General features: G+C 33.8%; 1 protein-coding gene across 17 annotated transcripts in view; it reads left to right on the top strand.

The window, feature by feature from the left end:
* The window catches only part of HDAC9 (histone deacetylase 9), an 824,368-nt gene extending 802,619 nt beyond the window's left edge, over positions 1 to 21,749 (top strand). For 8 of the 17 annotated variants that reach the window (XM_016139429.2, XM_036231088.1, XM_016139430.2 and 5 more), the window contains 2 exons: positions 298 to 475; positions 16,027 to 21,743. In XM_016139429.2, coding sequence (XP_015994915.2) covers positions 298 to 475; positions 16,027 to 16,066 — 218 coding nt within the window. In that variant the 3' untranslated portion in view covers positions 16,067 to 21,743. Of the gene's footprint in view, positions 1 to 297; positions 476 to 16,026 lie in introns of all 17 variants that reach the window. The other 9 variants (XM_036231092.1, XM_036231093.1, XM_036231086.1 and 6 more) reach the window with 5 other exon arrangements.
* The last annotated feature ends 424 nt before the right edge of the window (positions 21,750 to 22,173 follow it).

The following is a 22,173-nucleotide window of genomic DNA, read 5'->3' on the forward strand; positions in this document are numbered from 1 at the left end:
TAGTTGCAGAGACAGCTGTCATTCTGATAGTGAGTTCATTAAATGATGGATTATTTCTCACTTTATTACCTTCTGAGCCTGGGTGAGATTCTGACTTGGGTATATGAGCACTTCTCAACTTGGCATTCTTAGATTGAAAAAAAGACTTAATCATAACGTTAAGAAGCCAAATTATAACTGTGTATAACATGGTGAATTTGAACTTAACAACTACTCAGAGTTGGACCTATATGGGTATTCTGGTTAATACTACTGTAAGTAAAATTCCTATAAAATATGATGCATGTTTTTTTCTAGGCAAGTACTGGAAGTCAGTAAGGATGGTGGCTGTGCCAAGGGGCTGTGCCCTGGCTGGGGCTCAGCTGCAAGAGGAGACAGAGACCGTTTCTGCCCTGGCCTCCTTGACAGTGGATGTGGAACAGCCCTTTGCTCCAGAAGACAGCAGGTATGGATCCCACATGGGAGAATCATCAAGGTAACACCCAGGCCCCTTGTTAACATTCATGAACCTCTCTCGGCTTTCTATCACCTATCTTCTCAATTTCTACCATTTGTCTTCTCCAAAGCCACAGATGCCACAGTACATGCTGTTGACTTTCAAAAATTCATTCATTTTTTCCATTCTTCATGGGAAACACAGAGCTGGAGCATGTGGGTGCAGTTTAAAGAGAAATGGTGTGGATGAGATAAATGGTGAGAAAAATCACTCCTTGTTGCATAATTTAGTGCAGGTTATGGAAAGAGCTCCTCATGGGCTTACCTTCTTTCTCTGGTTATCTCTTTTTTTTTCCAGATATTCTTTTTCGTTCATCATTTTGAAATTACTGATAGAACAAAGGAAAAGAGGAGAGCAGAAGCTGGAGGAATTAATAGTCAGTAGGATAGCCTAAATATATGTAAACCTCCTATATGACTGGCCTCATGGTACAATGACTAGATAAAGAAGAAAGTTACCTCCAGAGGAGACAGGAATGTGTGTGAAAGGAAGGGTAGACTCGAGTCTGATTTATTTCATATTATGATAAGAAAGTGTTGATTTCAGTTAGTCTTCTTATGAATAAAGCTTTCGGGGCGGGGAGGGTGGAAGGTTAACCTAAGATTGGGTTTTCTTCTTTTCCTTTTAAGAAATCTTTGTTGGTTTGTGCATTTTGGTGTTCATCATCCTATCCTACAGACAATGCTACATGCAGAATTTCTTTTAAGTCTGCTGTGACCAAAGCCAACACAAATGTACATATATGAACATTGGTGCTTTCTGCTGCTGACTTCACGGTCACATGTCCTCTATATAAAAAATGAATCAGGTGAGGCTTTGCTAAAGTTCTGCCAGCTTGTGCTTTGAAAATGCTTCCGAGAATGAAATCAGACCCCCTATATAAGTAACATCACCATTAATTACGTGGATCCTGCCACTAGTACAGAGACTGGCAATTTTGCCAAGAATGCAAATTTGAACAGTTTTAGCTTTCTTGCTTTTACCAAATATTCAGAGATCAATGGATTTAACATCTTGTTTTGGTCAAGAGCAGGAGATACATTGAATATGAGATTTCACTTCTGTGCAATTATTTTATCTTACCATAACCACTTACATAACAGATTGCCAGTAGGCAAAAAAATTGCACAGTATTTTATTAGAAGGCATCTTCATATGGGCATCTGGAATATAAGGGAAAACTTATTTTACATCTTTGATAATATGAACTAACCCCCTGCGGTTCCCAGCTAAGAACCAAACTAAGTTCAGAATCCAAAGATTGTTGTAGTTACTCCCAAGGCCAAATACAGTTGATTGTCTGTCATTTGAGGGCTATAAAACCAAGGAAACTAGCATCTGTTAGTGCTGGATATAAAAGGAGAATAGCTATTCTTGAGAATTCAGTTAACATAGAGAAACAAAGCAAAATTCCAACCTGAGTAAAATGAATTTTAAGTAATTTTGCTCATTAAATTGCAGAGCTTAGAATAATTAAGAAAAATAAGTCATGTTACAAGCCTGGAGTAGTATAAAAATCTCAGTACTTTGGCAGGAATTGGCTCTGTAAGCATGCATGTTTATCCTCAGGTAGGCAGTGTGCTTGACTCCTGCTAATTTACAGGGACTTAACCCTGGCTTCGGTTCACAGTGATTTTTAAGCTTCATTTAATGGTGGAGAGAGAAGGGAAATGGGAATGTTTTGACATACAGGGAAACAGAGTTAAAGCTTATGGTCTCAATTCATGTTTGTTTATCAGTTTTAGACAGATTTTATCTATTTTGATTGATTTTCTTGTGGGAAGAAAAATGGTTTTGCTTGAAATATTTTCTATGGCTTTGAATTCATTTTTTCAGCAAAGGAAAAGAAAAATTATTCTAGAACTGGCCTTTACATTTTATTGGACCATGCATGATTTCATTAGTCAGACAGGGAGAAATCTTGAAAGCCACTGAGCATTTATTCTTTTTAGGGCAATGCTATCAGAATTGCTACCCTCCTCCACATCCCCCACCCCCAACTCAATACAGGAAAGATGGCTTTCAGAATGAGATGAAAAGGTGGAAATATTCTTGGGCCTTTGTTATGAATGCAGTATTATAAATGCACAGGAAATTGAAAAATTAGAAAAATCAGAGGACTAAATAGATGGAAAAGGGTGAAGGCAAGATTCTTTTTATAGGAAATTCTTGCCAGTTATTTTGGAGGATATATTGGTGTTTGGAGTGAGATGACTCATTTTGTACTAAGATTTTGGGTAGAGCAGCTCTTTTCCTGGCCAATTCATATCTGACTCATTTACCACTAGTGAATAAGGGATAAAATGCTCCTGGCTAAGAACCATTGTAAGTATTTTTTGTTCATTTTTCTTGGATGGGGGAGGGGAGGTGGAGATGACAACACAGCGCAAACAGTCATTTTGCTTTTATAACTCATTAATGGACCATGAAGAATAAATTATTTTAAAAAGGCTGATATGTGGGGGCACATTTGGGGAATGATTGACTGAAATACAATTTTCAAGACATAATTTTCAGGTGGCAAAGGACTTAAGGTGGAAAAAACAATTGGTGAGTCAGAAAAACAAAAAGAAAAAAAAAACAAAAGGTGGAAAAAAAACTAAGTGGGACTGAGTTACAAGTTCAACGGATATTCTGTAGATAGCCCAGTCACATATAGCATATTGTTTTTAAGAGAGAATAGTGATTAGTTTTTTTTTTTCCTTGCTAGCCAGGAGACTGTATACCTTTAAAAGGATTATAATTTGCATGGGTCAGATATGCGTTTCCAGTACTTCTACTTTGAAAGGTCAATGCTGTATTTAGGTTTATTCTTGAATTCTAGTTCAGGGCCTACTGAAAAATCAAGACAAATGTCTCTGTCAATTAAGACTTCAGGATGATTAACTATTAAGCTATTAGGAACACACACTCTCAAATTCCTGACTCTCTTTTTTCAAATCAAAACAAAAACTGAAAGGTAGATTTTCAAATGTGAGTTTGACCAGTTGTTTATAGTGTGAATCATATTATATTTTCTTAATACAACCTAATCTGGTTGTTTATCATTTCATCTTTGACTTTAGGCAAATTTTCTCTTGAATGAGATGATTTCAATGCATCATATAATATAGAAGCATGAGAAAATAGATGATTCTGAGTCTGGTTATTTTGGTTTTTGAGTAACTATCTTATTCATGAGTATGAAAAATAAGCAAAACAATAAGCTAGAAAATCTCAATATCATCTGCTTTAGCTTTGAATGGCCTATCTGTAGTGTCAAGGACATTGATAACCCCATTTCCTGTAAATGAAGATTTATATAGAAATATAGACTACTGTTAAATACATGTTCATATCCAATATACTTAGAAAATCAACTTTGTTTTCCGTTCTTTAGGATCGTGTCTCCAAGCCTCCTAGAAGTTAAAATATTGCACAAATTAGGCATGTTTCCAATTTTTCTCTATGGTACCATTTGTTTATCTAACCAAGCAAACATTCCAATATAAATTTTATTCTTAATTTTTATCCAGTGTAAACAAAGCCTTAGTTGAAAAGTGGACTGATATTTGGACACTCTTGGTACAAAAAAAGATAGTCTGTCCCTTCTTCTTGGGACCATCTTTTTATCTCTGTTTTCAGTGATGAGCATGTGGTCTTGGAACATGTGTGAAATCTGATGGTATATAGAAATTAAATCTAGTGCCCCAGTATGTATTTCAAAATCCCATTCTGAATTTTTTATAAAGAAGTGTTTAATTTAGAAAGAGAAATTCTTAAATAGGTTCCTAAATAGAATCGTAAGTAAAATGAGATACATGATAACTTGACCTTCCCATCATTTCATCTTAGTCTCCATTCCTTCACTGCTATCTTTTTACCACTATGAAGCAGAGAAGGGTGTGACTCTGGAATCAGCTGGCCTAGGTCCAAATCCCATCTGTAGCTTAATAATTGTGTAATCAGTAACACATTACTTATCTCTCTGGGCTTTATTTTCCTTGTCTTTAAAATGAAGGGTAAATTTCAAAGAGTTTTGAGGAGTAAATGAGACAAAGACATCCTAAAAACCTAACACAACACTTGACACCTAGTTAAACGCTTAGTAAAGTTGGTTGCTGTTATTATTTTCCTTCATTTTTCTTCTTCCTTTGTTTACTCTATATTTTCCCTTAATATAGGATATTAGAATATAGAGGCTATACCTGGGCACCTATATTTAACTGTTCATAGGTTAACTCTATAGCATAGTCATTAAAAACAAGAGTTTGACAAATAATCACTAAGAAATAAATGGATTTCATTAACTAATATGTGGTTAGCTGACTTAAGAACTTTCAGAATGCCCAGTAGATTGAGTGACTGAATGAATGAATGAATCTAAAGACAGAAAACAAAACATTGTTAAAATGGTAGCATAACATTTTGTAATGACACCTGAACTCTTCTTATATCTACTCATTATGTTTTCTAAGGGAATCAGTGTTTTTATAGTTTTATAAGAGTTTTCAAAATGTGTATTTGGCACTTATTTTCTTTCATAGTACTACTTGACAATGTCCACTTTCAGATATGCTGATGAACCAGAATCCATAATACTCATATCATAAAGTTGGATTGACTTAGGAAATATAATGAGGGAGAGGAAAGTAAAGTGTCTGCTGAAATGGAGGAATTGTCTTCATTGGGGTAGAAAAATACAGGAGTGATGCTGACAGATTACATGATCCTCCAATATACAGAATAAGGAGGGAGAACATCTGGTTCATGCATTCTTTGAACACTTTCTGATTATTTTCTGTGTGCCAGATAAATGTTGGCAGCCAGGATCACAAAACTTCCTTCCAGTCCTCAAAACATTCACATATTTGGGGACTGTATTAGTTTTCAATTGCTATCTTAAGGCTCAATTGCTATTTTAAGCTACAAACTTAGAGGCTTAAAATGACAAAAAGGTCAGAAGGCTGACACAGGTTTCTGGAGCTAAAATCAAGAGGTGAGCAGGGCCTGGTTCCTTTCTTAAAGCTCTAGGGGAGAATCTGTTTCCTTGACTTTTCTAGATTCTAGAGGCTGCCTTCATCCTTTGGCTTATGACTCCCTTCCTCTATTGTCAAAGCCAACAGATTTACATCTCTCTGACCTTTCTTTAGTCATCACATCTCTGACTAAAGAAAAAAGATGAGAAAACTGTCTTAAAAGCCCAGAAAAGTTCTCTAGTTTCAGACTCATATTATTAGATTCTACCCATCAGGATAATTTAGGATAATTTCTCCATCTTCAGTTCATTAATCTTAGTTACATCTACAACATTAGTTTCGCCATTCAAAGCAACATATTCACATCTTCTGGGGATTAGGATGTAGATATCTTTGGGGCTATTATTCTTCCTAGTACAGGAACAGATGTGAACAACCAACTATAATCAGTGACAACTCATTTGATAGACTGAGCTGCAGAATAAAAGAAAAACTAACAGAGACCAAGAAGTAAAAAACAAATCACAGACCTGAGAAAATTGAGCCAGGGAAGAAGATTTTATAGGACTTCACCTAGTAAATGAGAAGAAAGGCATCCAAGATGGAGACAATAACTCGAGCAAACCATCTCTTTTTTTAAACTTCTGCCAACACACAGTCCAGAGCACCTTCATCTTTTGTCCAAACTCTTACAGTAGTTTCCTTACTAGTTCCCATATCTACTTTTGCCTCTTTTCTAATCTATTTTCTGCACGGCAATCAGGGAGATCTTCAAAACAAAACAAAAAACAACTGGAGAGCAAATTCTACCATGCCTCTGCTTGAAATCCTTCAATGTCTTTCCATTTCCCTTAGCATAAAGACCATTATTCTTTTTAACTTTTATTCAAATATAGCTAACATACAATATTATATTTGTTTAAGGTATACACCATAGTTATTCAATATTCAGATACCTGAAGAAGTGATCACCATTATAAGTCCAGCAACCATCTGACACCATAGGGCACTATCACAATATTATTGACTATATTCTCTTTGCTTTAGATTACATCCCCATGATTTATTTGTTTTAAACCTAGAAATTTGAACCTCTTATTCCCCTTCCCCCTGCCCCATTTTTTAAGTTTTTCAGTTATAATTGCCATTCAATATTATTTTATATTAGTTTCAGGTATACAGCAGAGTGGTTAGACATTTCAATGATTAACGAAGTGATTCCTCTAACTAGTCTAGCACCCACCTGGCACTATACATAGTTATTACTATATTATTGACTATATTCCTTATGCCGTACTTCGCATCCACATGACTATCTTATATCTACCAGTTAGTACTTCTTAATCCCTTCCCCTTTTTTACCCAGCACCCTAACTCCACCCATCTGACAACCATCAGCTTGTTCTTTGCATCTATGAGTCTGTTGCTGTTTTGTTTGTTTATTTATTTTGTTCTTTAAATTCCACACATGGAAGTGAGGTTGTATGGTGTTTGTCCTTCTCTGTCTTTCTTATTTCACTTAGAATAATACTTTCCAGGTCCATCCATGTTGTCACAAATTATAAGGTTCCATTCTTTTGTATGGTCAGGTAACATTCTATTGTATAGATGCACCACCTCTTCTTCCTTAAATCATCTATTAATGGACACAGGTTGCTTCCATATCTTGGCTATTGTAAATAATGCTGTAATGAACATAGGGTACATATATTTTTCAGAATTAGTGTTTTGGGTTTCTTCGGATAAATACCTTGGTCATAAGGTAGCTATATTTTTACTTTTTTGAGGAACCTATCTTTCATAGCGGCTGCACCAATTTGCAATCCTACTAACGGTGCATGAAGATTCCCTTTTCTCCACATACTTGCCAACACTTGTTGTTTGTTGATTTATTGGTGATAGCCAGTCTGACAAGTGAGATGTCATCTCATTGTGGTTTTAATTTGCATTTCTCTGATGATTATTGATGTTGAGCATCTTTTCATATGTCTATTGGCCATCTCTATGTCCTCTTTGGAGAAAATATCTATTCAGATCCTCTGCCATTTGGGACTATTATGAATAAAGCTGCTATGACTTTATTTTACTGTGATAAAAAGCACATATTTATCATCTGAACCATTTTTAAGTGTGCACACAAATGTTAACTATGTGCCCATTGTGTAGCGTGTTTCTAAAATTTTTTCATCTTGCAAAACTGAAAACTCTGTACCTATTAAACAATAGCTTCCCTTTTTCTCTTCTCTTTAGCTCCTGGCAACTGCAATTCTATTTTCTATTTCTAAGTATGTGACTACTGTAGATACCTCATATTGTGGAACCATACCATATTTGCCTTTTATGTGACTTGGCTTACTTAGCATAATGTCCTCAAGGTTTATCCATGTTGTAGCATAAGACAAGACTTCCATCTTTTTTTATGACTGAATACTTCAATGAAGAGGAGTGTGCAATTATCTCTTCAAGATCCTGTTTTCAGTTATTTTGTATCTATACCCAGAAATAGAATTGCTGGATCATATGATAATTATATTCTTTATTTTTTGAAGAACATAAGTCTCTATGAAATTTTTGTTCAAGCTTTTATCTTGTGAACACAAGCATTCAGTTTTCTCTAATATACACCTAGGAGTGGAATTGCCAAGTTGTAAGAGAACCAAGGGTTTTACTTAGTAAGAATCTTGCAAACTGCTTTCCCACCAGCAATGAGTGACGGTTCCCATTGTTTCATATTCTCACCTATACTTGTGAAGATTGAATATATAAATTTAGCCTTTCTAATGGGTATGTAATGGTATCATTGTGTTTTGAAATATTCTCTGAAGAGCCATATTTATGTCCACATCAGGATTTCTTGGCATATATCCTTCACTCTAATTGGAATACTTCTCTTATCTTTTTTATCCTCAATTAACCCTACACTGGCTTCCCTATCCTCTTCCATTTATCCTTTAGATCTCAAATTAAATATTTCTTCCTCTTCTTGGAGAATGTTCACTGACCATTAATCCCCAAATTAAATCAGGTCCCCCGTTATACTTTTATATCTTCCCTGTTATTCTAGTACCTAGAACAGAACCAGGATACATAATATATACTTGGTAATTATTTCTCGAATCAATGAAAAATTCACTAAACTGGGGAGCACCAACATTGGTGGAGATGTGGGGCTTTGCAGCCATTACAACTGTGGGAAGGTGAACTATGGAAGTGATGCTGGAAAGCAATTTATTATTATTTAGTGTACACAAAACATATATAATAATCCTGCTCCTGGAAATGTATACTGAAGACTTCAGACTAAAACAAGCAGAAAAAAGAATCAGTAAACTCAAAGAGAAATCATTTGAAATTGTCCAGTCATAGTATCAAAAGGAAAAAGAATGAAAAGGAATGAAGAAAGCCTGTTAGACTAATGGGACACCATTAAGACAGTCTATGAATTATTGGAGTCCCAGGTAGAGAAAAGAGGAAGAGAGAAGCAAAAGACTTATTTAAAGTAGTTATGGATGAAAGCTTTCCAAACCTGAAGAGAGATCTGGACATCCAAGTTCCAGGTTCCTTGGAGAAGGATCCAAAATAATCCTCCAAGACACCTTATTATAAAACTGTATAAAATCAAAGACAGAGAAAGGATTTAAATTTTTCTTTTCTATTATGAGGGAACCTTAATAAGGCTATCAGTGGATTTCTCAGCAGAAATTTTGTAGGCCAGGAGAGAATGAAATGATACAGTCAAAATGTAGAAGAAAGAAAACTGGCAACCACAGTACTTTATCCAGCAAAGCTGTCCTTCGGAAATGAAAGTGAGATAAGGACTTTCCCAAACAAAAGCTTAGTTCATCACAATAAGACCTGCCTTATGAGAAATGCTAAAAGTTCTTCAAGCTGAAAAGGAAGGATGATATTTAATAACATGAAAATATATAACACACTGGTAAAGGTAATTACGTAGTCAGATTCAGAATACTCTAATATTGTAAATGGTGATGTGTTAATCATTTAACTCTAGTAGAAAGGTTAAAGGACAAAAATACAGAGATGAAATACTGCCATTTGTGACAACGTGGATGGACCTCGAGATATCATGCTAGACAGAAAAAGTTGAAAATCACATGATTTCACTTATATGTGGGATATAAACCTAAAGGCAACAAATAAACAGTATGAACAAACAGAGATTCATGGACATGGACTGTAGACTAGTGGTTACTAGAGGGTAGGGGGTAGGAGAGGAAGGGGTAGGTAGATGGTTAAAGGGGATCAAATATAGGAGGATAGGGGGAGGGTGAAGTGGGTAAAGGGGATCAAATATAGGGAAGCTGAAGAAAACTAGACTTTGAGTGTTAAACACAAAATGGAATATATAGATGTCAAATTATAATGTATACCCAAAAATTATATAATCATATTAACCAATGTTACCCCAAAAACTTAATAAAAATATATATATCAAAAAAATAAAAATAAAAAAATAGAAGCCCAGGAGCTGCAATAAATAAATAACTATAGCTACAATAATTTGTTAATGGGTACACAATATAAAAAGTTGTAAATTTTGACATCACAAACAAAATGTAGGAAAGAGTAAAAGAGTAGAGTTTTGTGTGCAACCAAAGTTAAGTTGTTATCACGTTAAAATAGGCTGTTATAACCATAAGATGTTTCAAGTAACCCTCAGGGTAAACACACCCACACGCGTGCGTGCGCTCCCGCATGTGCAAAAAAAAACATAATAGACACACAATATGAAGAGAATGTAATCAAAATATACCACCATGGAAAATCATCAATTCAAAAGGAAGACATCAAGAGAGGAAAATAGGAACTACAAAACAGACAGAAAATAATTAACAAGGTGGCAATAGTAAAACCTTATCTGTTGATAATTATTTTAAATGTAAATGAATTAGACATGCCAATGAAAATGCATAAAGTGGCCGAGTGGATTTTTAAAAAAGACCCAACTATATGTTGCCTACAAAAGATTCACTTTAGTTTCATGGACACACATAACCTCAAAGTGAAGGAATAGAAAAAGATATTCCATGCTAATGAAAACCAAAATAGAAGCTGTACTAATATCAGAAAAAAAAAATAGATTTTAAGTCTAAAATGTAAAAGGACACAAAGAAGGCCAATTTTTCAAGATACAACAATTGTAAATATATATGAATCAGAGCACCTAAATGTGCAGGAAGTAATAGACAACAATACAATAATAGTATGAGACTTCGATACCCTACCTTCTACAATGGATAGATCATCCAAACAGAAAAGCAATAAAAAAAGTTAGACTTAATTTATACTTTACACCAAAAATACCTAATAGATATACACAAAATATTTCATCCAATAGCAGGAAAATTCCTTTCTAGTGCACATGGGACATTCTCCAAAATAGATTATATGTTAGGTCACAAAACAATTCTTAGCAAATTTAAAAAGAATGAGATAATAACAAGTATCTTTTCTGACCTCAATGGTATGAAACTAGAAATTAGTAACAGGAAAAAAAGCTGGAAATTCCACAAATATGTAGAAATTAAGCAACACACTCCTGAACACTAATGGATACAGGATTAAATCAAAATAAAATTTTTTCTTGAAAAAAATGAAAATGGAAACACAGCATAGCAAAACTTATGGGATGCAGAAAAAGCAATGCTAACAGGTAAATTTACAGGAATAAATGCCTACCTTAAAAAAAAGAGCAATCTCAAATAAAATACCTTAAAGACTAGGGGAAAAAAGAACAAACTAAGCCTAAAGTTAGCAAAAGAAAGGAGACAACCAAAATCAGAGTAGAAATAAAGGGAATAAGAATAGAAAAACAATAGAAAAGATCAATAAAACTAAAAGCTGTTTTTTTGAAAGATTCTTTTTAAATGCCAAACCTTTAGTTAGACTTACCAAGAAAAAAAGAGCAAACTCAAATAAATACAATTATAAATTAAATAAGAGACATTACAAATGACATGTCATAAGTACAAAATGTCATAAGAGACTACTATGAACAATTATATGCTAACAAAATGGGCAACCTACAAGAAATGGATAAATTCCTAGAAACATACAACCTACCAAGAATAAATCATTAAGAAATAGAAAGTCTGAACAGACAGACCAATTACTAGTAAGGAAATCAAATCAGTAATCAAAAACCACCCAAAAAAGAAAAGCCCAATCCCAGATGGTTTCACTGGTGAATTCTTCCAAAAATTTCAGGAAGAATTAACGCCAATCCTTCTCAAACTTATCCAAAAATTAAAGAGTAGAAAACTCTCCCAACTCAATTTATGCAGGAAGCATTACCCTGATACCGCAGCCAGATAAGGATACTACAAGAAAAGAAAATATAGGCCAGTATCCCTGACGAACATAGATACAAAAATCCTCAACAAAATACTAGTAAACCAATTTCAACAGCACATTAAAAGATCATACACCATGATCAAGCGCCATGTGAGAATGGCTCAATGTATGCAAGTCAGTCAGTATGATACACCACATTGATAGAATGAAAGATAAAAACCCTATGTTTCCCTCAATAAGTGCAGAAAAAACAATTGACAAAGTTTAATATCTTTGACAATAAAAACTTTCAGCAAATCAGCGGTGGAGGGAACATACCTCAACATAATAAAGGCCATATATGACAGACCTACAGCTAATATCATAGTGAACAGTAAAAGGTTGAAAACTTTCCTTCTGAGATCAGAAACAAGGCAAGAGTGTCTCCATTTGCTAATGACATGATCTTAGATGTAAAAAAAAAAAAAATCCTAAAGACTCCACTAAAAACCAATTAAAACTAATAAACAAATTCAGTAAAGTTGCAGGATAAAATAAGATCTATACACCAGAAACAATAATGACTCAGATGAAATAACTTGAAGAATAAATAGAAATATATTCCATGTTCATGGACTGACTGGAAAAGTTAACATTGTTTAAACATCAAACCACCCAAAGTCATATATAGATTCAGTGCAATCCTTTCAAAATCCCAATGGCATTTTTCATAAAAAGAAAAAAAAAAACCCTAAAATTTATATGAAACTACAAAAGACCTGAATAGCCAAAGCAATCTTGAGAAAGAACACAGCTGGGGACATCACACATCCTGAGTTCAAACTATATTACAAAGCTAAAATAGTCAAAACAGTATGGCACTGGCATAAAAAGTAGACATATAGACAGTGGAACAGAATTTAGATCTCAGCCATAAACCCTCACATATATGGTCAACTACTATTTGACAAGAAAACCAAGAATACTCAGTGGGGAAACAATAACCTCTTCAATAAATGATTTTGGAAAAATTATATATTCACATGTAAAAAAATGAAATTGGACCCCTATCCTACACCAGTCACAAAAATTAACTCAAAATAGATTAAAGACTTAAATATAAGACCTGAAACTATGAGGTTCTTAGAAGAAAACACAGGAAAAAAGCTCCTTGACCTTGGTCTTTGCAATGATTTTTGATATGACAACAACAAGAAAAGCAATAAAAATAAACAAAAAACTCCTGCACAGCAAAAGACATCATCAACAAAATGAAAAGTTGACCTATAAAATAGAAAATATTTGCAAACCATATGTCTGGTAAGGGATTACTATCCATAATATATAAGGAACTCGTATAATTCAATAGCAAATAATAATAATAATAATATAATAATAATCCAATTTAAAAATTGGCAAAGGACCAGAATGTTTTTCTAAAGATGTGCAAATGTCCAACTGCTACATGAAAAGTTGCTCAATATCACTAATCATCAGGGAAGACAAATAAAAACTACAGTGAGATCTCTTTTTACATCTGTTAAATTGGCTATTACAAAAAAAAGATACCAAATATTAGTGAGGATATGGATAAAAAGGAACCCTTGTACATTTTAGGCGGGAATATACTTTGGGGCAGCCACTGTGGAAGCAGTATGGCGGGTCCTCAAGAAATTAAAGGTGGAACTACCATGTGATCCAGCAATCCCATTTCTGGGTATACATCCAAAGGAAACACAATCACTATTTAGAAGAGATATCTGCACTTTCATGTTTTTGCAACATTATTCATAATAACCAAGACATGGGAACAACCCAAGTGTCTAGCAAGTGGTAAATCCTGCTACATCCAGTGCAGCCTTGGAAAAGATACCTGAGTGAGAACAGGGGAGATTGAGAAAAGAAAGAGGACAGAAAGCTGGGATCAGGAGGTCCGCTGCCCACTGATGATGGAGCAGTGGCCCGGTTTTATTTTTGCAAGTTGCTTTTATACAAGAGCATACAATTGCTAACTAAAATAAGATTATCCCCACCCAACCTACTCACTCTGCTATAATCTTTTGCATTTCCATCTGCTGGAGGCTATGAGCATACTCCCCGCTTCAGAGCAACACAGCATTGTTCTCCAATCAGTTCATACTTCCCCATTCTTAGGAGGGTTCGAGAGAAGAGGCAACCCTTGGTTGACCTCACAGATTGCAAGGACCTTGTCAGCTTGCAACCCACTCTCCACACAGATGAATGGATAAAGGAAATGCAATATATATATATACATACACATACAGACAATAGAATATTATACAGCTATAAAAACAAGGTTCAACATGGTTTTCACCATAAGAATGACAAAATATTGGTAATATGTGAGATAAAGTACATGTCATTGTGGTAAACATTTTGCAACATGTTGTATATCAAATTATCCCATTGTAAATCTTAAACTTACACAGTGTTTTATGTCAATTATATTTCAAAAAAGCTTGAGTGGGGGGAGAAATAAGAAAATTCAGTGTTTATTGGAGTACCTAGTTTGAGGATTCTATACTTATATTATCCACATAGTCTCAGATGTAAATTGATTGCATGTTTGCATATAAATTATTACTTAAATGTTTTCCTTAGTTTAAAATTTTTCTTCTGAGAATGCTGATAATTTCCAGTCAAAAGGATTTTAACAGAATATTAATCATTTAAGTAGATTTATCTTATATAGTCATTCAAAACACTCTCAGTCTCCTTATTCAATACATTCTTGGACAGGCCCTAACTTCCTAAGAAATGATTTTTTTTTTTTTAGTATTTCACATGGACTCATTTGACACCTTCTTTTTGGTAATATTAAATATTGAGTAACTAATATTTCTCATTCTTTAGAGGATGCATTAAAATCTCTTTATTGTTATTCCATGGATAAAAATCTTTTCAGTATTTTAAATTTATTATTAAAACGCCGTTAAAATGCCAGCTACTCAATAAATGCATAGAAATCTTGGCTTTTCTCCTTATAAATCTTTAAAATAATGTGGCAAAATAGTTCCTTTGTCTTCATAAATAGCTATTTAAAATATAGCACTTTTTTCTAATATGAAATTAATTTATTATAGAATACTGGCAAGTATATAAATAATATGAAAAAGAAAATGAAAACCATCTACCTATTATTATACCACTCAGAGAAAACCATCATCCATTTGTGGTGTTTCCTTATGGTTGCATAGTCATCACTCTGTGTCTATATGCTACTCAATTCAATTTTGTGCATGTTAGATGACAAAGAAAGGGACAGACCCAAAGTATTAAGTAACTAATATCTCATAGTGTTTGTTGTCAATTTTACATTCTTTACTTCCTTTTTAACTTGCACTAATCTTGTAAGAGACATTTTTTTCTCATGATTTTAAACTTAAAAGAAATGCAGTTTCACAGAAACGTAGTTACAGCATTAATGGTTGCAACATTAGCAATTCGAGAGCTCAGATTCAAACGCCATTCTCCTGGCATCTAAAATTACAGTATTGTTCCCTCGACAATCCAACTCCCTCATGTATGTGGATTCCTGCTACAATTTGTCCTTTTGGCTAAATTAAAAAATCATTCCAAAAGTTTGCCTTAAAACACCCTCGGAGTGTTACTAAATTAAGGTTAAATCTCAAGTATAAATTTTCAAGCAATTAGTTTTGGGTTTGCCAGAGCAGAACACCCCACAGATGATGCCGAATAAAAACTATTTACAAACTACCATAGTGCATTTCTTGTAAAAATGTTGGGTCTGTAGCAGCGATTTGCTAATCAAATTCAAAATTTGATTTGAAATGCCTCCGGCAGGCAGCCAATCCAGTTATGAAAGAACAGAAGCAAACACCAGAGCCCTGGTGAGTTTCCTCCAGAAGCTAGCAGGGTCCTTTGCTCTAGTTAGCAAACTGGTTCCATAGGAAATCACTGCAACTGCTCCTAAAATAAAATATCATAGTTAATTTTTCAATAAATTATTGAACTGTACTAGACACAAAACATGTACATTTTGGAACCTGGAGTTATAAAATATTCTGACATGTTTTAATATAAACAGGAACATTTCCAATGATTGCTTGGATCTAAAATGTTTTTCCACTTGACATTTGTTTATACTTCCTAGGAAAGAAACTCTATTTATGGATAACTGAATAACACAAATAAACATCAGAGAGAGCTGAAAAATCAGCTTTGATTATGCATGAAAATCTACAATGTCATTGTGTACTCTTATGCCGTATTCTGATTGCCTGTTTATTTTTACAGAACTGCTGGTGAGCCTATGGAAGAGGAGCCAGCCTTGTGAAGTGCCAAGTCCCCCTCCCCTCCCATATTTCCTGTGTGTGACATCATTGTGTATTCCCCCACCCCAGCACCCTCAGACATGTCTTGTCTGCTGCCTGGGTGGCACAGATTCGGTGGAATATAAACACTGGGCACAAAATTCTGAACAGCAGCTTCACTTGTTCTTTGGATGGACTTGAAAGAGCATTAAAGACTCCTAAACGTAACCGCTGTGATTCTAAAGTTACAGTAAATCACGATTGGAAGAAACTGCTTCCAGCGTCCTTTAATATTCTGGGTGACCCACTCCCAAGCCCAAAGTATGTACTGGAAACATCCAATACAGCATTAGATACTGTTAATTACAAATGCTATGACAACCAGTGAAATTTGGGGCAAAACCTAAGAAATACTCATTTCTGACATTCTGATCAATTTTTTATTGGGTAACTTTTTTGTCAAACAGTCTTAGATTGTTTACAGGATTCGCTTTCAGCTATAAACGAATGGCTAACAATTCCCGGCAGATTGCAGGGATTTTTTGTTTTGTTTTGTTTGTTTTTTGGCCTTTCTTTTAACACATGGCTCAACTCTTGCTAGTTAAGAATTCAACATGGAGGAACTGGGCTGAGGCTTTTCCAGTGGAATAAACCACTCTATATCTCAAAGTCCAAATGCCAAAGGAAAATCAAACACTGTAAACAACGGTGCCATATTTTGTTACTTTTTTTTCTTTACAAAAATTGCCCTATTTCCCTAACATCCCTGTGTTCTCACACGCAGGTGATTTGCAATTGTATTTGAGGATGAGGACCTGTATTTGAGGGTCTCCTCCCTTGTACATCCCTTGCTCTGATGACAGTAGCTTTGAGCATACTGTCCATGGAGGATCTTCAGTCCCTTTGAAAACTTTTCAAAGATTGTCTTAATTTGTTCCAAATCTATCAAGAACTTATTTTCTCACTTTTCTTTTTCGGCCTTGCATTGCTTCCTTCTTACCCTTCATCCTTCCTATCTATAGATAAGCTAAAGATTACCCCTAATCTCCCTGATTACTCAGGAGCTTTGAGTATTTATATTTTTACTTTCCAGGTTAACGCAGTTGCTTGGTCTAATGTGTTCTTTTATCTGTGAAACCACTGAGGTGAATATGGCTTAAGCGATGCTACTGAATTTTTTAGATCTTTGAAATGTGTTAATGAAGGTGTTGCCTACTTGATGTCACCTTGGATTGAGTTAACCTTGAAGTTGTGCCTTCATGTGAAAAAAACAAAAACACAAACTTTACACGTGTTGCCTTAGCGTCAAAGGCTAAAAATAATGGACATTTATTTATTTCTGAGATTAAAAGCAACTTAATAAATATAAGTAGGTTACCCCTTACCTTACAAAATTCTATTTCAATGTATAACTCTAACACGTAAAGACACCGATGTAGAATTCATTGTAATATTTAATATCCGACAATCCTTTCAAAAGAGTTGATGTTTCTTTTTATATATTTTCCTAACTCAAAAGGATATATTAAAGCCATAAGTGAAGATTGTCATGCTTTTATTCAGAAATCTGAAAGAAAACTTAATTAAAACAAGGTTTTAGGGAAGGCCATGATATGAAAGATATGGAACAATATGGTTTTAGTTAAAGAGGACTCTAACCTGTAAATCAAAGATGAAAGATTTCACTCAAGTAGAATTATATAACTCCCTTTTGTTATACAGTCAGACCATATTTTTCATGCATTTGGTTTTTTTAGGATTACCATTTTAATTTTAAAGACTTTTATTACATATACAAAAATGGCTCAATACTTGTTTTAAAATCTTAGAAATTTGAGACACCCTTTGAAATAGGAAATCTGAAATGGAATGTAATTCAGTATTAAGTAAAAAATTACTTTCACTGCATAAGGTTAAGGTCAATCTCAATTCAAAATAGTAATGAATTTTTTATAAAAAAAATTTTGTAAAAATTTTTTTTGAAAAAATTCATTTTCAGAGAAATTTGTGCCAATATTATTTGCTAGCTCTTGCTATTTTACTGTAATTCCTTGAGATTTACTTAGCGAAAACCAAATAATGGAGCCAAAGGCAAAAAAGAAAAAAGAAAGAAAGAAAGAAAACCTCCCATCTTTAAAAAGGAAAGTTATATCATTTTGTTTGGAAGCATAATTGTGGCTATTTAAAATCAATTTGATAATTACAAACCTCTATCATTACAAACCTCTCAGTCTTCTTAGATATTTTTTAGATGTTGAATAAACAAATGGAACAGTATAGTGCAAACATACAAATTTACTAATGTTTCCTACAGGGTAATCATGTAAGCTTTCTCACAATCTCATAATAACTCAGACATAATTAGCAAAAATAATGTTTATGAGAAACCTATAAAAAATGCTAGGAGTTCAACTTAATCATTCAATAATAGGTACAAAAAGAAAATGTAAGAAAATTAATTTTCTCAATTATATAGTACAATCTGCAGTTGTATATTAAATTGAAAACAGTTTTATTAGATAATAAGTAGAAGTGACCTCAAATGGTAATAGAGGCTATTTAATCATTACTTGGTAAAAAGGAAGAACATTTTTAGATAAAATACTTTTAAATATTTAAAAAACAACCAATAGTGGAGATAGAAGTCAGCTTTTGGAGAAAACAGAACTAGTTAAGAAAAACTACTTACAAACACATTTCCATTACCAATTCTAGGAACTGAAATCTTACCTTCAGTTTTGACTATTACCCTTTGCAAAACTCTCACACACCTCTCACTGACAACATGGTGAATTTGAAAGCAAGATATCTCACATAAGGGTTTTAGAAACTACAGGGCTTGTCCCTTCTAACAATTCAGTACTGTTCTATTTCTGAAGGTCAGTCACTAAGCTTTGTGGATTTTACTGGGTTTCTTTACAGACTCCATATGGAAATAAAATAGAATGATCATGTGGAAAGTCTCCTGGGAGACAATTTCTCTTCAATCAGCACTTTTCTACTTATTTTCTATCCCACTATTTATATTTAGGACAATTTATTTAAATATTTCTTACTATTTATCTTTTGAAAGTTTACTCTCAATTTGTCTCAATGAAACTATTAAATGTCTAATAGCCACCAAATGAGCCAAAGGTTTCTGTCTTAAAAGTGATTAATTCTGAGCTTGAAATAATCACTTCGTCAGAGTTTGTTGTTGTCATTTCTAGCAGCATCTATCTTAACATTCTTTTCCTGCTTCAGAAATGAAATCATTTGACTTGCTGAAAAAATATGAAAAAAAAAAAGAAAGAAAGAAATGGAAAACAACATACCTGTTCAACCAATCCATAAAGAGGGCATTTTCACCTTCAAAAGAAATGAAAACCAGATGACCTATGCTAAGACATGAAGCATTTTATTGTTGTCTTCATAGCTGGTCTTCAGCATAGTCATGATCATCATCAAATGTCTCTTGTGTTCCCAAAGAGCACAATTTTGGAGCTCCAGCAGTATTTTATACTATTTACTGCCTCTTACTTGAGGTATTATGAGTATTACATCATCTTCATTAACACCATCACCAAAATACAGAAGTGCCTTTGTATGGCTTCCTTTCCTGGTCATAGTTACATTGAAAAAATATACCCTTGCCTCCTAAGAGCTTTTTTTGACTTCATCAAATGTTTCCTGAAGCACAGCCTGATTGTCACATGGCCAGAGTATAAACTTTTTTGATGAACATGGTATACTCACACAAGATTCTAGAGCTTGGTGTTGCAAATCAACTACAGTCCATTTTTTTTTCCTATGATGCAAGTGTTATATAATGGTTTATGCAACAGCTGAGTCAGTTATAAACATGCTGCAAATAGCAAGGTCAGACAATTGAATCTGCAAATATTGATTTGATGCTGCTTGGAGTTGATCTCAGTGGTAGAATAATAGGGTTGAAACTACTTTTCAAACCATCTTAATTCGCAACCTGAAACATTTAGTTAATATATGGTGAATTCACCTTACAGTGTCAATCATTCTCACCAATATTCTCCTTTCCATCCTCCTTTCCTTCCTCTGTCCAACTGCCAGTACCAAATTGCCATATCTAATCTATCGTAACAATTTCTTAAATCTCTGTTTATGTTTCCTAAATAGAAACAACCTTGGCAACTTATTTTCTGAGTCACCACTAGGTATACTTTATTTCATGCCATTTTATATAAACACTTTAGAAGATACTCTAGCTTCCTTTTTATCTCTTTCTTTTTACGAACAACTTGACTTTTTTACTATTCTTATCTTAAAAGATCAAGTTATTTTGTTTTGGTCCACAATTTTGGACCTGACGCTTTGTTTTAATACAGAACTTTTCTTTTTGTCTCAAACATAGTTTACCACCATTCTTGCTACTACCAAATTGTGTTGTGCTGGTTATCTTCTGGAAAGGATGATGGTGCATATAATTTTCTTGCTTTTTGGATGATGTGTTTATGAATCAAACCCTCAAAGCATAAACTCCAAACAGAAGAAAGAATGGCACAAGAGAAATTTTAAATCGATATTATTTGAAAGTAAGATATTTTCAGACTATTCAAAGAAAATTGGAGTCTTTTTATTTTTCTGTTTGGGCCTTAGGCACATTAGAAGCAAATGTTGCAACATCAAATAAATTAAGGACGGTCAAATGTTCTGTGGGACATTGTGGTCATGTCCTTTAGGCTTCATTCTAGTGCCCTTTCTTGGAGTTGGCATTTCATGACAATTGATAGAAATCTAGCAGCAATTATCTGGCTATTGCTTTTATTAACCTAAAATTGAGTAGAAATGGGGTAATAAATTTAGGACTTAAGAATTCTGAAATCTGAGAATGAATGGCAGTTCCTTGGGTATGCAAACATTGTTTTTGGATAAAAATCATATAGTCTTTCTAAATTGTAAGATTCTCGAACTCTTTCTGGATAGAAAATGTCAGTGTCTCCACAACAGCCGGGTTGTATGAACTTGTCCTTTCGGTGGTTGCTGAGTATAACAAGCATGCTGTTAAAAATGAGTGACCATTTAGTGGATTATAGCCTAAGCATTTTGTGTCATTTGAAAGCAAATATCATGATATTTTTAAATAAGGTGGGCAGAGCAGGCAGGAATCCAATATTTATTACTCTTGTAACTAAACATTCTAGACCAGGCTTGTTGATGTGTATGCCAATAATCTGGAGTTTCTGGTTTAGTGTAAAATATAAATGTCTTTTCTATCATGATCTGATATCTGTTTCTGTAATAAGATCAATTCGTTGTCCTCTGTGTACCAATGGTTTTGCCCTTAATTTTTTGGCTAGCATTCACCAAAAGCTGTCATCCAGTGCTGCTGAGAAAAATACATGTTGCCAAACTTTTATTCTTAAAATTGTGCTGCCAGTGATGTTTTCCCAGATGTGAAAAATAATTATCTAATAAAGGATTAATACTTCATAACAATACCATTGTTGAACATGCTCACGCAGTGTTCACCTTCTTTCTGATTCCTTTTTTGTATTTGAAAATATTGAATGGAAAATTCAGAGGTGTGTTCCAAATTATTGTTGATGTTATTAATACCATGACTCTTCTTCAAAGAGGATGAATGATCCCCGTTTGTCTTGTTTTCTACTGAATTAGATTTTCCTCTAGTCCTAGTGTGAATAAAAGTTATTTGAAATAAAAGTGTTCTGATTTTTCTACCTCCTCGGGGCCTACCATTAGATTCTGAAAAGTAGATATTTGAGAAATATTTATTGAATAAATAAAATATTACAAATAATAAATTACTGTGACATATACTATTCCATTTTCAAAATGCAAAAGGGTTATCTGCAAGTGAATTATCTTTATAGTGATGTGAGAATCAAAAGAGAAGAAAAAGTAAATTTAAAATTGCTATTTGAATAATTTGCTGGTCAGGATAAAGAATAATAATACCTAATACATGTATCATTTCTCCATTTGCAGATGAGAGCATGGAGCGTGGAAAAAGTTAATTCATTTACTTACCCATTGTTACAGATAGTAAGAGATAGAATTAAATTTCTATCTATGTCTATCTAGCTCAAATCTGTCCTCTCTCCAAATGGCATGATATGTCAAAGATGGATACTAAAGGCATTCTTAAACTATA

This window comes from Rousettus aegyptiacus, unplaced genomic scaffold, assembly GCF_014176215.1.
Source record: "Rousettus aegyptiacus isolate mRouAeg1 unplaced genomic scaffold, mRouAeg1.p scaffold_m13_p_13, whole genome shotgun sequence".
In the NCBI taxonomy this organism is placed as follows: domain Eukaryota; kingdom Metazoa; phylum Chordata; class Mammalia; order Chiroptera; family Pteropodidae; genus Rousettus; species Rousettus aegyptiacus.